This window comes from Uloborus diversus, chromosome 5 (genome assembly GCF_026930045.1).
Source record: "Uloborus diversus isolate 005 chromosome 5, Udiv.v.3.1, whole genome shotgun sequence".
NCBI lineage: Eukaryota > Metazoa > Arthropoda > Arachnida > Araneae > Uloboridae > Uloborus > Uloborus diversus.
The window spans coordinates 23,681,988-23,697,460 of record NC_072735.1 but is presented as its reverse complement, the minus strand read 5'-3'; the positions used below and the strand labels follow the sequence as shown (position 1 = coordinate 23,697,460).

The 15,473-nt window shown below is 34.8% G+C and overlaps 1 protein-coding gene across 2 annotated transcripts in view; it reads right to left on the bottom strand.

The window, feature by feature from the left end:
• Positions 1–1,306: 1,306 nt before the first annotated feature.
• LOC129222708 (pancreas transcription factor 1 subunit alpha-like) overlaps positions 1,307–15,473 on the bottom strand; it is a 51,473-nt gene continuing 37,306 nt past the window's right edge. Inside the window, exons 3-4 of one of the 2 annotated variants that reach the window (XM_054857238.1) lie at positions 11,539–11,794; positions 1,307–1,914 (exon numbers count right to left, since the gene is read on the bottom strand). In XM_054857238.1, coding sequence (XP_054713213.1) covers positions 1,754–1,914; positions 11,539–11,794 — 417 coding nt within the window. In that variant the 3' untranslated portion in view covers positions 1,307–1,753. The remainder of the gene's footprint in view (positions 1,915–11,538; positions 11,795–15,473) is intronic. The other variant, XM_054857239.1, reaches the window with a different exon arrangement.

The window sequence follows — 15,473 nt, the reverse complement described above, 5'->3', positions numbered from 1 at the left end:
GCTATTATAATTTGTTTTCTAAATAAAGCTTTTAATCCAATTTTTAGAGAAGTTTTTCAGTAAATTGCAATTTGTTTTTTAAAATTAATGTTTTTTCCTTTACAAAAGAGAGTATTACTAAATTAGGGTTTAGTTTCATAAACGTCTAGCGTTTCACTGAATGACATAAAACTATTTCTGAAATGAAGTATACTAAGTAGACTCATTTGATTGCGTTAAACATCCAAATTGAAAGGAAGAAAAAGTAAGAAAAATTAACAAGAACACAAACACGTATAACAAAAAATGTTCTTAGTTTATTACACATAAATTTGACTTATTTACACACTCAAAACTCGTATTTCAAAGCAATGAGCAAGTAATAGGAAGGTTACAAGCTTCGTTTAAATGACCAAATTTTATTATTATTATCATCATTAATGTTTTTATATTTTTTATTCAAAACAAAGGGCAAGTTATAAGAAGGTTATATACGAACAATTCATATAGTTTGAAACAAATTCTCGATACATTCGACTAGATTTCACTTTTCTTCCATTTGTTGAAATACTTTTAATCCATCACTGATTCATGAGGCTCCTAACTCAAAACAAGATAAAGATGCCTCTGACTTTCAGAAAATAATTTTTAAATAGAATTAATCTATGTCCCTCAAACAAATAAAGCGTTTAAAGCACCATATTTTGTAAACAATCAAGAGCTGTTATAATTTGACCACGAAGAGATGGCGGAAATGGACCACTTCAGGAAGGATCGGCGAAAACTACCGAGTAGTAAAAATTTTACTATCTGCGCTTTCTTGCTGATCCTACCCATTACAAAAAGAAGTGGTCTGTTACCGCTTCAGTTTATTTGCCATCTCTCCGTGGTCAAGCTATACTCATAGCACTCGGGTTGATTTTATTCCATTCGATGCATCTTCTTTTTATCACATGGAAATAAATAATACGCTGCATCTGAAGAAAATATTAAATATACATGTTTGATTTTAAAAAATGTAGAAGGCCCATTCCTGCACTGTCCCAGTAAGGGTATGAAATAAGATTTTACGCTCTGTTTTGCAAAAAAAAAAAAAAAAAAAAATGGCAATATTGCACACTGAATCATCTGAAAACATACAGTGAAGCCCCGTTTACAGTTTTACGAACAGACTATGAAAAACCACATGAATGAAAAAAGCGTATAACATATATATGTTAATACGTACTGGACCGAATTTTGAAAACGTATAAATGAAAAAAGCGTACAAAAAAGAAACGTATAAACGGTACCTCACTGTAATTTTTTAACAGGGGTCTCGATTCTATTCCTCACTTTTATTTGTTTGACAAAACTCTTGCAATTTTGTGGCTACAGCTAACCATTTCAATTCCAATAAGAATACAGTGAACAATTTTGAAACGCTACCTTAAAAATGTAGACAAAACTAAATTTTCAAAAATACACGCGATACACTGTGCCAGCTTGAAGATACGACCTTGTCCTCACATTATATGCAGACGTAAGATAACCATAGTCAAAACATTGCTCAAACTCAAATATAAAGCTTAAATTACAATCAAAACAAATAAATTACATCTCATTTAAATCTGTGTACACCGATTTCAAAAAGTATGTACATAACATCCGGCATTAGTTCGGTTGTAGTATAATTTGTTCAAGCTCTGTCCAACTATGAAAGGGAACACAGTTCGTCCTAGTCCACTTTTGTGCGATATGTGGATTCTGCGACCGAGAAAAAAGAAATGACAGTCTACGTGGATCCCAGCGAAGAACTGTTCTCGGATTTATGCCTCCTGGGGTCTTCGGGCGTCCACACCTTGGCCACCATGACACTTCCATTCTGTGCGCTTGGTTTCTCACTGGACCACGACAGGGAGTGTCCCGCTAATGGAACATAACCTGCCGGTGTACCTGGAAGGTGGAAATAATGAACATCAATAAAAGTTGAAGCTACAAAACATAATTACTGACACTTTTAGACACGAGTTTGAAAATTTATTCATGTTACAACTACCAAATTCGTTCTTAATGAACTATGTTTACAACTGGACGCTGCTAAGAAATAAATGAGTTTAATTTCAAAACTTAACTTAGATTCTGCAATTGTTCAAACATTATATTACAGTAAGATAATGTATTAATTAATGAACGAATTAAATATTCCTATTAACGCGTTATCTCTACAGATTAAAATAATGACGTCAAAGAAATTGTGAAAGTCTGTCTGTGACGGACCTGCGTCTAAGAGACTCAATAGCACCTACAGTCTTGAAATTTTGTACAAATTTACTTCGAGCCCCGGAGACTTGCACTTAGATCCATTCCACGGCGGAAAACGGCCATTTTTCCCCGCGCGTGACGCCTCATAATATGTCATTAAAAACAATACTTTAAAATATAAATGAACAATTGTTTTCTGCTTAACAAATTACAAACTTGTGTGTGATATCTTAAGCAAAACATTTGGTCATTACACTAAAAAATTATTACTTTTTAAGGAAATATATGAACCGTCACGAGCGGAACAAAGGGTTGACCTTTTTCGTGGAATGGTCTCTTAAGTTTTCGCTTTTTAAATTTTGAATTCGCTTTCTTTTTTTTTTTTTTTTTAATAATTTTTTAAGCTAAAATTTCACATAAATTGCCTATTGAAAGGATAAAAAAAAATCCCATCCCAACACCCTATCTCATTTGAAAGAACTTTTTTTCTGCATCAGATTGAGCTTGTTCCAGTTATCTCCATTAGCAGATATATGGGTTTCTAATTTAGTAAAAAATCCAAGTCCGGAGATTAAGAATAAAATATTACAAGAGTCCACGAATTTGAAAGTGACTTTTCAAATGTACAAAAAGCCCGTTTTGCAATGTTCAAAAAGCTCTTCAGCAGTGAAATTTGGTGCAAGTTAGTTTGGAGCCCCGGGAAAGGATACTCTTTTAATTTTTTTTCTAACACATAACTTGGTTGGCTGCATATTTTCATCAAGTTCTTTTTGTTTTGGGGTTGAGTTGGATTTTAATATTTTTCTAAATTTAATAAACTCTTAATAGAAACTATTTTCTGTGGAAAGGGGTGCGCGTTTTTTATTTTGTTCCAATCGTAGCGTGCATTTTAATGTGATTCTTCTAAACAAGCGCTTTAAATCTTCGGGAATCAAATAAGATTGCGAAGCTATCTTCTGGTGAGTGGCATCGAGCACGGGTGGAGCCCCCTAGATTTCAAAAGAGAAAATTCTTTGGGGCTGTCCATGAATGACGCTACGGTTTGAGGGCGGGAGGGGTTTCGTGAAATTGTTACGGTTTAGGACAAGGGAGAGGGAAGTAAAAAGTGTGGCATCCCGCATTTTTTATGAAAACATGTTTATAAAAAGTAACGTGACATATGACAATGGGAAGAGGGCAGGGGTGCCCATCTCCCCCAAGCTCAATGGCGCAGATTCCCCCCCCCCCCCAAAAAAAAAAAAATTTTCTCGCTTTCAAATAACGTTAAAGATAACCCTTTTTGGAGTTTCTAATTCCAAGGAAAATTAAAGTGAGAGGGGGGGATGGGGGTAACGGCTAACTACTGCCATCTGAACCGAAATGTTGTTGGATTGTCACGTCTCACCTCTCAAAACTTTACAATATGGCCCTTGAGTAAAAATGCTTAGAGATATTTTTATTTTTTATTTAAAACGTTTGAAAAAATACAGAGAGAGTGGATTCACCTCTTTCTTGCGTCGGGATGGAGTCATTACTGGATGTAAGCAAGTTGAACCTTGTCGGAAGTATAATGTTTAGTCAGATATGGGGTCCCGGGGGTTTCTCCGTCGGAAAATTTTTGAAATTGTTGTTATAAAAACACAGTTTTAGACATTGATTGAGAAGTTTCGGTGGCTTCGATTGGAACGATTCGGTGGCCCCTCCCCGGTATTTTTTTTTCGAAATTGAAATATCAAAAAAGCAACTGTAGATACTCATCTGTTATGTAAGGGAGAGTGGGCGGGTTTGGGGACTTTCCCCCGAAACGTTTTCAAAATAGCAGTTCTAAAAACGCAGTTTTATATGTGGTAATGTTAGGTAGAGAAGAGATTCGGGAGGTCTCCCTCCCGATTGAATTCTTAAAATTCCGATTTCAGGCTATCTATGGTTAGGGGACAGGCAATTTTTGGAAACTGAAGCCCTAAAATCGCAATTGTAGCCGATCTTCGTGACGTTAGGAAAATGAGTTTTCGGAAGCACTCCCCAAAAGTTTCTTTCGAGATTGAAGCACTGGAAATTAAATTTAAGACGATCTTTAATGATTTTGATGAGAGTGGGGCAAGGGCGCCCACATAGGGGAGCAAGGGGCTCAAGCCCCCCCCCCCCCCCCTTGGAAATTAGAACTTCCTTGCTTTTAGTACTTTTTTCTTTGCAAAACTATAAAAATATTTCTTCTCCAGCCATTAATGAATAAATAATTAAAAATGTCAAATTTTAATGACTCGAATCTGTCCTAAAATCTGCCTCCATGGGGAAAATATCCTGTTATACCATGGTTACAATTTCTGAGCCCCCCCCCCCCTTACAATTTTGCATATGGACGCCCATGGAGTGGGGGAAATGAGATTGGTACTCCACTTAAATGTTCAAACCTGATGCTTTAGAAACCCAATTTTCATAAATCTTTGGTAATGTTAGTGGAAAGAGAATTTCGGTCGCATTCCCCTGGCAATTTTTCGTAACTGAAACTTCAAAAAGGCAATTGCATATTGTCCTTGATTGTGTGTTACATAAGAAGAGGGAAAGTTCAGGGGCTCTCCCCATAAATTTTTAGAAATTGCAGTTCTGGAAACTCACGACCAAACGGCAGGACCTTTAGGGTCACGGATTTGGACAAAATTCTAGGTATAGGTCCATTCTCACTAGATATAAGCGCATGTAAAGCGGTTTGACTGCATAGGCCCTAGCTTTTCTCCAACGAGGGTCCAAAGTTGCTAGTTTTGCCTCAGAAATGCAATGGCGTTTCCATTGGAATTTCAGAATTCGACGCTATGTTCGATCTCCCAACACCTTTGGCATCTTTTGTTAGTAAATTGAGTATAAGGGAGAACACGTATTTTCTAATAGGCATTTTCTTAGTTATTTGAAAAGTCGAAACGATCCTGTATTTTTGTTCTTTTGTGTGCCAAATCGGGGTTTTTTCTCTTCTCCCTATTTTTGCTTATCAGTGTGGGAAACCTTTGATAGCAGACGATAAATATCCAGTTAAAGTAAATGTTTTTATTAGCAAACGATAAATACTTTTTACTTGCAGACGATGAATATAAAACGAAAATAATTAGTTTAATTTGCAAACGATAAATATTATGTAACTATGTTATTTTGGCGTTCAAGTAAGTGAAATTAAAAGTAGTAACCTATTTGGATTTAAGAATCGTTTATTAAATATTAGTATTCAACGTAATAGCATGCCAACGGCTCATACTGCCGTACGATAGTAGAAAAAGCGAAGAAAAATGGTAATTTTAAATTTAACTCCATTGCATCTCTGGGTCCAAATTATCAACATTCGACCCCCGTTGTAGTCAAACTAGGACTTATGCAGTCAAACCGCTATAACTAGGCTCATATCTAGTTGAAATTGACCTATATCTAGAATTTGGTCCAAATCTGTGACCGGTCGTGCCGTTTGGTAGTCAGTTTTAGATGACTTTTAATGACAAAGAGGACGTTTTTCGCTCGTTTGGAAGTATACCGAAATTGAAGTCGCATATCCAAAATAGACGGGTCACACACAAGTTCACTATAACAGATATTTTTCGGAAATCCTCAAAATTGATCCAGCTATTCAGCACACATCGAAAGAACTCGAAAATTTTCATGAATAGAATACTTCCTTCTATATACACATATCAGATACAGAAGAAAGCAAAAATGATTTAAGAAAAATAATGGGGTCGTTTCCAAAATTTTAAAAGTATATTCTTCTGAAAGAGCATGCTTAAAAACTTAGAACCTGACCATTTTTTAAATAATTTCTTTAAGTTTATTATTTTTGAAAAAATACTTAAATCGGTGCTCTTTCATCGTTAACGCTTCTGCGGATGACATTACAAATGATAAAATGCCATTCAGTGTTGCCATTCACGGTTCAAAATATTTAATTCGCATCTTTATTCAGGTGTATTGGCAACGATATGGTTGAAGCAAGCGTAGAGGGCAACTGTAATTCGCTTCTTGATTATCATAACGTGGAAATGCGGTAGAAAGATGCGACATAGTGCATAAATTGTGACGTCATAAAGACCACGCCTTGTTTGAAGAAACGGACATTTTAAAAAATTGATTAAAAAATAACTATTGGGGAAAATGAAAGTATTTTCTGAGTCCATGTTATTATTATTCTTTTTTTTTTTTTTTTTTTGTGCTTAGTCTATCAATTTCAGCGACAAAAGGTACTACTTTTGACTGAAGGAAACAACCCCATTAAAATACCTTAAGAACAAACTGTTCTACTTCCAATAGTAGAACCTAACATCATTGAAAGTTTTATAAAAATCATCTAATGATAAATTGAAAGAACAGTCAATTTAAAAATGGTAGAAAAAACGAGAGTAAAGTAAAATGAAAGACTCCACACAAACTTAAGCTAATTTTTGCAAGTGATGGGTTTAAAAAATATGTTATTCGAAAACTTCAAAATTAGTTTTCAACGATTGTTTTGGTGCAAATGAACAGATGAAAGGCTGGAGCATAGTGGTCAAAATTCTTGCAAACAATAAATAACAGGGGAAAAAAACAATTAAGAAAGTTTTTATTTTAGCCTTGTTTGACCTCCCTCTCATCACTGTTACACGTATATACTGCGGAAGTAGATTTACTTCCCTTGGATTTCAAAACCATTAACAAGGCTGTAAAATCAACAGGAGAAAAGTTGTACGCATTTTTAAGTAAAGGAACATCAGTATCAAATCGAAAATTTATCGTCTACTGCGAGTTCAGTTATCTTTACTAATAATAAAGCTGAAAATCTCTCTGTCTGCCTGGATATCTGGATCTCTGTGACGCGTATAGATCATTCGGCGGATTTTCATGAAATTTGGCGCAAAGTATAGATTTTAGCATGGGGGTCTGCACCTCGAAGCGATTTTTCGAAAATTCGATTTTGTTCTTTTTCTATTCCGATTTTAAGAACATTTTCCTTTGCAAAATTATCATAAGATGGACGAGTAAATTACCAAGTTAGCATAACGTGCTGGAACTGTAACATGGGCAACCCAATAGGCGAGAAATTCACCTTACATTACAGTATACTTCCGATTATCCGTGCTAATCACCGGGGGGCGTCGCACGGATAATCGAAAAACACGGATAATCCGAAAAATCATTTAAGGAATAAGCAGGCTAACTTTTTAAGGAGAAATTAGAAAAAAACTAAATTATATATATATATATATATATATATATATATATATATACTAACACAAACCAGGAACTTTTCTTCGAAATTTATTGCTTAAAAAAATCGGTGATACATTTTTGTTTTCTTTGTTTGTTTAAATTGTTGCGTATGTCCGTTACTGCAATTATTTCTCCGTAATCGTAACCTCTTTCACACATGTAATCCAATAAATGTTCCACAGATTGTCGAGCAGTAGAATGTGAAATTGTATTTTCTTCATATTCTTCATCTTCGTTTTCGGTATCATCACTTGCGTTTGATCATCACTTGCGCTGTTCAACGAGATTTTCGTCAGTTAGACATTGACATCCTGATTCACATTCGTCGCTTTTAAACCACTATTCGACATTCTCAGCGTCAACTGATTCGAAACCATCAATTTCCTTAACTTCCTCAATGATGTTATCGATATTATCTTCGGCAATCGAAGATGATTCTTCATCCAATGACTCTTGTGGCAAGATTTTTCTCCAAGGTCGTGCAAGGGTAACCGATTTTACCTTTGACCATGCAACTGCTATACCATGCGCTGCATCCAATAATGAATACTATATGGGTAGAACACGTGTCCGATTTGAATTCTGTGCAGGGGCGGATCCAGATATATTTGGAAGGGGGGTCAAGTTTTAATGGCCAGTGTTATATATCCTACGTAAAAAAGCTTCTCTTATACAGGGGTGCTCATCCTCCCTACCTCCCCCCCCCCCCACAATGAGATGAAAACTCATTCAAATACCTCCTCCCTACAATTTTTCAGTGGTTAAGCTGATTAGAGATAGTTGTGCTTTTGAAAATGAAAAAAAAAAAAAAAAAAAACCTGAAAATAGCAATAGCCTATTAAAACGAACCCAGTCAATTCTTTGAACTGTGACGCGCTGAGGAAGAAATACCTTACAGAACGAAGAAAAAGCAGATTAACATTGATTCTATGTACTATTTTTTTGAATCTAAAAATTTGAAGATTGGTAATAAAATCATAACAAAATTCTTGTCACAGGAGGGTCAGCTGACCCTTTGACTCTCCCCTGAATCCGCCCCTGCCTCTGTGCACGGATAGTAGGGTACGCTTCGTATTACCTTGATTTGAGCTCCTGAAAGAAGCTTTAAAAAAGTGTGATTCCGAAATGATGCACGGATAATCCGCAAACCAGATAATCCGCACACGGATAATCGGGAGTATACTGTATTTGTAAATATACAGGCGAACGAAAAGACCCTTCAATTTTCTACTACGAGCAAAACCGTGCAGGTACCACTAGTCGTCAATAAAATCATTGAGAAAAAAGATCTGTTGCCATTTTTTTTCTCGACTGTGACCAAATAGAATTCTTGCTTTAGTTTTGAGGCTTTTCCTGTAATCGGGGGGTACAAGATTTTTTCCTTTCTGGTTATTTTTCCGCGATTTGTCGGGAAATTTGACAGATTTTCTTTTTTCTTTTTTTCCAAGTCTGATTGTTAAACACACATCACTTGAAATAACTTATTTTCAAGGTAGATCTTGCAAAGCCGGGCGACGCAACTAGTTTATAATAAATTAAAAAGAAATCAAATCGTCTGATCCTGATTTGCAACGGGCACTGACTCCATCCCATCTTTCATGATCCCTTTATTCAAAACTAGCGGTACCCGCGCGGCTTGGACTTGGCCTGTAGTAGAAAATTAAAAGGTCATTTGATTCGTCTGCATATTTTAAAAATGGATGATGAATTTCTTGCCAATGTGCTATGTTAATTTGCTCGCCCATGTTACGGTTCCACGTTATGATGATTTGGTAATTTACTCGCCCACGTTATGACGATTTGCTCGGTAAAATGTTCTTAAAATTGGAAAAGAACAAAATTTGAGTTTTGAAAAATCGCTTCGAGGTGCTCACCCCTATGCTACGAACTAATTTTGGGCCAAATTTCATGAAAATTGGCCGAACAGTCTAGGCGCTAGGCGCGTAAGACATCCAGAGAGACAAAGATCCAGATATACAGAGACAGACTTTCAGCTTTATTATTAGTAAAGATAAAGAAGAGACACAGCTAGTAAAAAAAAATCGGAATGAGTACGTCCAAGAGGTATTATTTATACATGTATTTCGTGTTGAATAAGTATAAATATTTTTTTCCTTTCAAAAATAAAAAATTTCCTGCTCTAAAAAAAAAAAAAAAAAAAAAAATCCCCCCCAAAAATTTTGATGGCGCAACTTGCGCCATAATCTCCCTCTGTGGGCACCCCTGGAAGAGGGTATGGTGAAGTGTGACACTTTGTGATAAAAGGGGAGCAGGGGGTCAAAATTGTTGAAAAAATGTGACATCATTAATTGACAGCCCTTATTACACTGGTGTAAAAATAAATTCTGCGATTGTCCCCCTTCAATGAACACCACATACTTAAATGCCCATCTTTTGCCCCTGACTTTTGTTGGACTAATTACTTGACGTTTTGTTTCATACATACAACTTATAAATATCCACAAAGCCGGGGCTAACTATGATAAGAGTTGTTGAGCTCTGAGAAAACTTTGACACCTGAATTAGAGAGGCATTTTAGAAACAATGCAAAAGGAAACAAAAGTTTTCTGAAAAGGTGTTTTAAAGTAAGTTTCAAAGAAAATTACTTTGCCCAACGACGGAAGAGACAGCTTTTGTGAATATTAGGATAAGATAAAATTCTAATGAGAAATGAAATCTAATGAAGGACAAACACGCTTTTTCAATCTTAGTTTTAGTGCATCTCGGCGCTGTCTACAATACGATAGTGAAAACATGAGTTCATTAAGCAGTAAGTTACCGCCTTTAAGCCAGGGATAAGGCAGAATTAAATGCAGTACAATCGACTCCCGCTACAACGCGATCCGACTTACGCAAAATGGCTATTTTTTCACCAGTAAAGAATTTTAAGCCTAACGCGAATTCCTCACCCGCAACGCGAAAATTTTCGGAGGGGAATCGTGGTGTGTAAGTATTGGCTTTGTTATTGGCTACTATATATATTTTTTCGTGAATAGACCTTCCTCCCTTTCGCATCACTGAGAGCGGAAGTTCCCGCAGCGTACTAATCTAAACATCGCTTATACAAATAACTACTCCTTATTTTCCATTTACTTTTTTCCATTTTAAATGAGAAAGTTGATGAAATAATGACACCTAAGAGCGCTGTTTCATCTAAAGTTTGTGAAGATAGAAAGAAAAGGAGAAAGTTTTTGACAATTAAAGAAAAGCTAAAGCTTCTTGATGCTAAGGCTTCTTGAAACGCTAAATCTCAACTAAAAAATGCGTCGAAGGTGGCGCGACAATTAGGTATGAGTGAATCTTCCATACGTACAATTAAAAGTCTAGAAAAAGGAATTAAATCCGTAAAAGTTCACCGAGTAATATCTTAGTAAAATGCAAACATTTATAAAAAAATGGAAGCTGCTCTTGTATTGTGAATTAAAGAAACTAGGAAGAAGGGTGTTGCCAATGCAATAGATGGAAACGTTATAAAAGAACTAGTGAAGCAACTGTATTTAAAAATATATTAGAATCGGTTTGATCACGCAGCATAAATCATTATCATCTTTACTTTTTTAAGTTGCAAATATCATTACCGGATCTATTGTACAGTACAACTATAGTGCATTTACTTTTCTTAGTATGTACCGTATACTGGATTATTTTATGTCTTTCTTTCCCATTGATCATTGATTTTTGTCATAGTAGCAGTATTTTATGTCGAATAAAACGGTTTTAAAAAAGAAATATAATTAAACATTTAGTTCTTTTTTTTGAGAAACAGTAATGTATAGTTAAGAAATGGTTTTTAACAGTTGAGGGGGTGTTTACAAGGGTCTAAAATAATTGGGTACGTTTATAAAAGTTTTTACACATACCCTTTTCCACAACGCAAAATTTCGACTTACGCGAGGGGTCTTGGAACGCATCCCTGACGTAAGTCAGGACTCGACTGTATACCGACAGCTCTGTTATGACATCCAGAGACTACAGATTCGTCCTTTTTATGGACTCATCACTCTGGAATAGTCAATAACCGATCCGGAGGCAGAAAGCAACTTCAATGAGATAACACGGTTAAGATGGTGCTGTCATAGCTGGGAGCAAAGCCTGTTGCTGCATTTGTATATTTACCTCTGTGACACTGTATGATGACTTTCTTCGGCTGTTCTGCTGCCTGACTCTGCAGCGGATCCGCCGGATGCCTACCGCTATTGACCAACTCGCTGAGGAAGCCGATGTATCCGATGGCCAGCCGGAGCGTGTCTACCTTGGAGAGACGCTTCTCGTAGGGCAGGGTGGGGATATGTGCCCTCAGGCCCTCGAAGGCGTCGTTGATGGACTGCATGCGCCGCCGCTCGCGGAGGTTCGCCGCCTGCCGCTGCTGCACCTTCAACAAATTCAAACAATTCAGAAACACCATTTTTTCAACAAAAAAATCACATTAAAAGTAAATAATGAACTCTTATTCACATCATGTTAAGGCCCCTTTTGTATAGCGACTATACATGTATTAACCGTCACTGAGAGTACTGTAGTAACCGAAAATGCGATTCTCTATTGCGTTCATTAACCAATGCATGTTTTCGGCTTATAAACATTTATCTTTATGAGAAAAAAGAAATCTTTTGGAAGGCTTCACTTAGAAATGTTGTAAAAGAATGGTGAATGATTCATTCGGTACGAAATACTCTTTATAATCGTATTTTTATGATTTTAAGCCTCTTGGATCATGGATCCTCATCAGAAAACAGGTGACAACTCGCATTTTGTTTTTATATGTAAAGCCTGTATGCGGAAAAGTTACCTCTTACCAAGCCTATTTATCATACAAAATTTCAGCTAAATCAAATAATATCTTTAGCTGCCCATTTGACTAATAATTTTAAGTAATTAGCCTGATTTTTCACCAAACTGGCGAAAACGGAATGATAAAATATAATTACCTCTCATTTGAAACTTTGAATGCTTGAAATGAAACTCTTGATTAGTAAATACTTAATATATAGTTAGTTGAATGACCTAGGTGATTGCAAAATTGTTTTCAAACGTTCATTAAGCGCGCTAATCGCACACGCTCTACCATTGCACTTTCTTTGCGTTCACTTGTATCAAACTGCGTTCTTTGTTCTTGTTGGTTGTCTCTCTCTTTTAAAGCAGTTCATTTAGTTTGAATTATTTCAAACCATTAAAATTATTACTTTAGATGTAAATGAAAACGCTGTTTTTGCAAATATAAGCATCTTGAAAGGAAAAAAAGAAACAAAAAAAAAACAATCATAAGTTAGGTTTTTTTTTAGCCACGTAAATAAGATCAGCGTCAATTTTTATAAGTGCAACTGAATTCCAGGCAATTCAAATCATATAACTGTCTGCATTGAAATTTATTGTAGTTATCTCTAATTTCTGAACATAGTTATCGAGTTTAGCCATTTTCACTTTTAAAGCTCTTCAGGACCCAGCTCTCTCACGCGTTTTCTACTGTTGGCCAGCATCGACAATAGAATATTTTCTTGGCATGACTACGGAGGCAAAGTATACCGTCGGCTAAGAGCAAAAATTGGATACAGGCATCCCTCGTATAACACGGTACTTTTACGACGCGGTTTCGATATTACACGGCACCAAATTTGCGATTATTATAACACTGTTTCGATATTGCACGGTACGAAACTTGAATTTAATACTTCATGGTTCTGATATAACTCGAATGTTATATTTATAATTATGGAATTTCCTTTTTGCTTAATACATTCTGTTAATGGTTGATAACTCTAATAAGATTTTACTTTTTGTTCATGAAACTTGGTTTCGATATAACACGGTACACATCCCTTGATTTACATTATTTCTAAGCGTCGTATAACACGGTTTCGATATAACACAGAACACGGTTTCGATATAATATGATACATCTTATATATAACCTGATTTTTCTCATGCACATACACTCTCAAAAATAATTCCTTCAATTGACGGAAATTCTCTTGGCAGCAGTGCTGCCGGACTTTTCACGATTTTTAACGGACTTCCGTTTTTATTTTCTCCTGTCAAATGAAGGAACGTTCTTCAGCATTTATTTCGTTATACGAGGAAAATTTTCCGTCATTTGAGGAATTTCCGTTTTTATTTTCTCCTGTCAAATGAAGAAAGTTTCGTCAATATTTTCTGTCATTTGACACTTTTCCGTTTCTTTTCTTCTCCGTTAAATGTGGGAAATTTTTCGTTGTTTAAAGAAACGTCCGTTATGGTCGTTTCTGTTACATGAAGTCAACTTTTCGTTATTTGAAGAAATGCTCGTTATTTTTGTTTGTTACATGAATGATTTATTTCGTTGTTTGAAGAACGTCCGTTATGATCGTTTCTGTCAGATGGAAGACATTTTGCGTTATTTGAAGAAACTTTTTTTTTTGCTTCTGATAAATGAGGTTTTTTACAAATATTTTTTTCAGACTTTGAAGCTGTATTTTTTATTAGTCCGAAACGTGGATACATTAAACCACCAAAATCCCAAGTAAAATTTTAGACCCCACCTCCTCCCTCGCGAAAAAACTCTCCGAAAATCATTACAAACTTATTTAAAAACAACTTTTAATTTTTTAGTTTTAGAATATGTTGTCAGCCGAAAATTTTCGGAAACGGCAACCCAAAATTTTCGAGTCACAAATACGCCTCTAAAAATACCTTAAGAAAGTTCAAAAGTAGATTCCTTATTGCTAAATGTATTTATTAAAAATCTATTTTTGTCACCTGAAAGCAGGTATTTTGTTACATTGCGGTTTCAAAATGCAAGTTTCCTTCATGAAAGACGACAAATGGTGAAAGTTTCAAATTTTCATCAACTTCATAAAAATTTTAAGAATATGAAAATTTATTTGTGAAAAACAGACATTTCGCGTAATGAGATAACCACTTTCAGATGCAGAAAACAAAATTATGAAAAATTGATTGTATGCTGGTAAACTTGAGATTTACTCACTCTGGTATTTTTCTGAAGTTCTATTTAAATAAGAACATAAAAAATGCACGCTGTAAAACATATATAATGGATCTCAACAAAAAGTTGTGCTTAGTATTGGAAGAAGATAGAGAGATTCGTTTAGTATCACTCAGTAAAATACAAAAAGAATGGATTTACAATAAAAGAATGTAGAATGAACTTTATTTTTATAGGCATTTATACATATAGGTAATATTAACATCAGCAACAATTTCATTAAATTGGAAAATGAATCTTTTGCAAATGAATAAAAAATAAAATCTCTTGAAAATTCAATTAATCTTATTTATATTCTTGCATCAACAATCATCTTTATGGATAAGAACAATTGACTAAAATAAAAAATTGAAATTGACATTATATGATAAAATTTAATTGATTTAATTATGTTAAACATAATTGAGACTAGATAATTTAGAAATGGGTTTACACCACAAATAAGAACCTAGTTTCTTGATTTTTTTTTTTTTTTTTAATTTGTTCAAAGAGTATATGATATTTTGAACAAAATATACAACAGTCATTTTACATAGTTTTCCAATCATAAAAATTACACTAACTAGATAAATAAAAATGCTTAATTTAATTTTTGATATGATTAATTAAAAGTTTAATTTCTGAAATTAAGGTTTGCAACATAAATGTAAGCTTCTAAAAATAATAATATGAATACACAAACGGGAGAATAGCCACAAATTTCAAATTAAGACATTCCGAAGATTATGTAAAAATATTGCAATTTTGAAAAATAGACGAGAGCAAAGTATAAAAATGACCAGGCATTTTTTTTTTTTTTTTTGCTTGTTTGAACAAATTATTTCTAGTAAGGTACCTTTGATCTATACTTCGGTTTTATATTGTTTCTAGCTTTATAGTGATATGACAACACTGCCCATATAGTTTGAATCTTTATCACCGTAGTTTTCGGTGCAGCTGAATTTCTTTTCGCGAAGCAACAAATTTGAGATAATACTCGTTTAAGAGTAACTTAAAGTATTAAAAGTATTTTACATCCATTAACTTTGAAACAGCAATGTAGATTTAGTTGTAATAGCATATAACTGAAAAA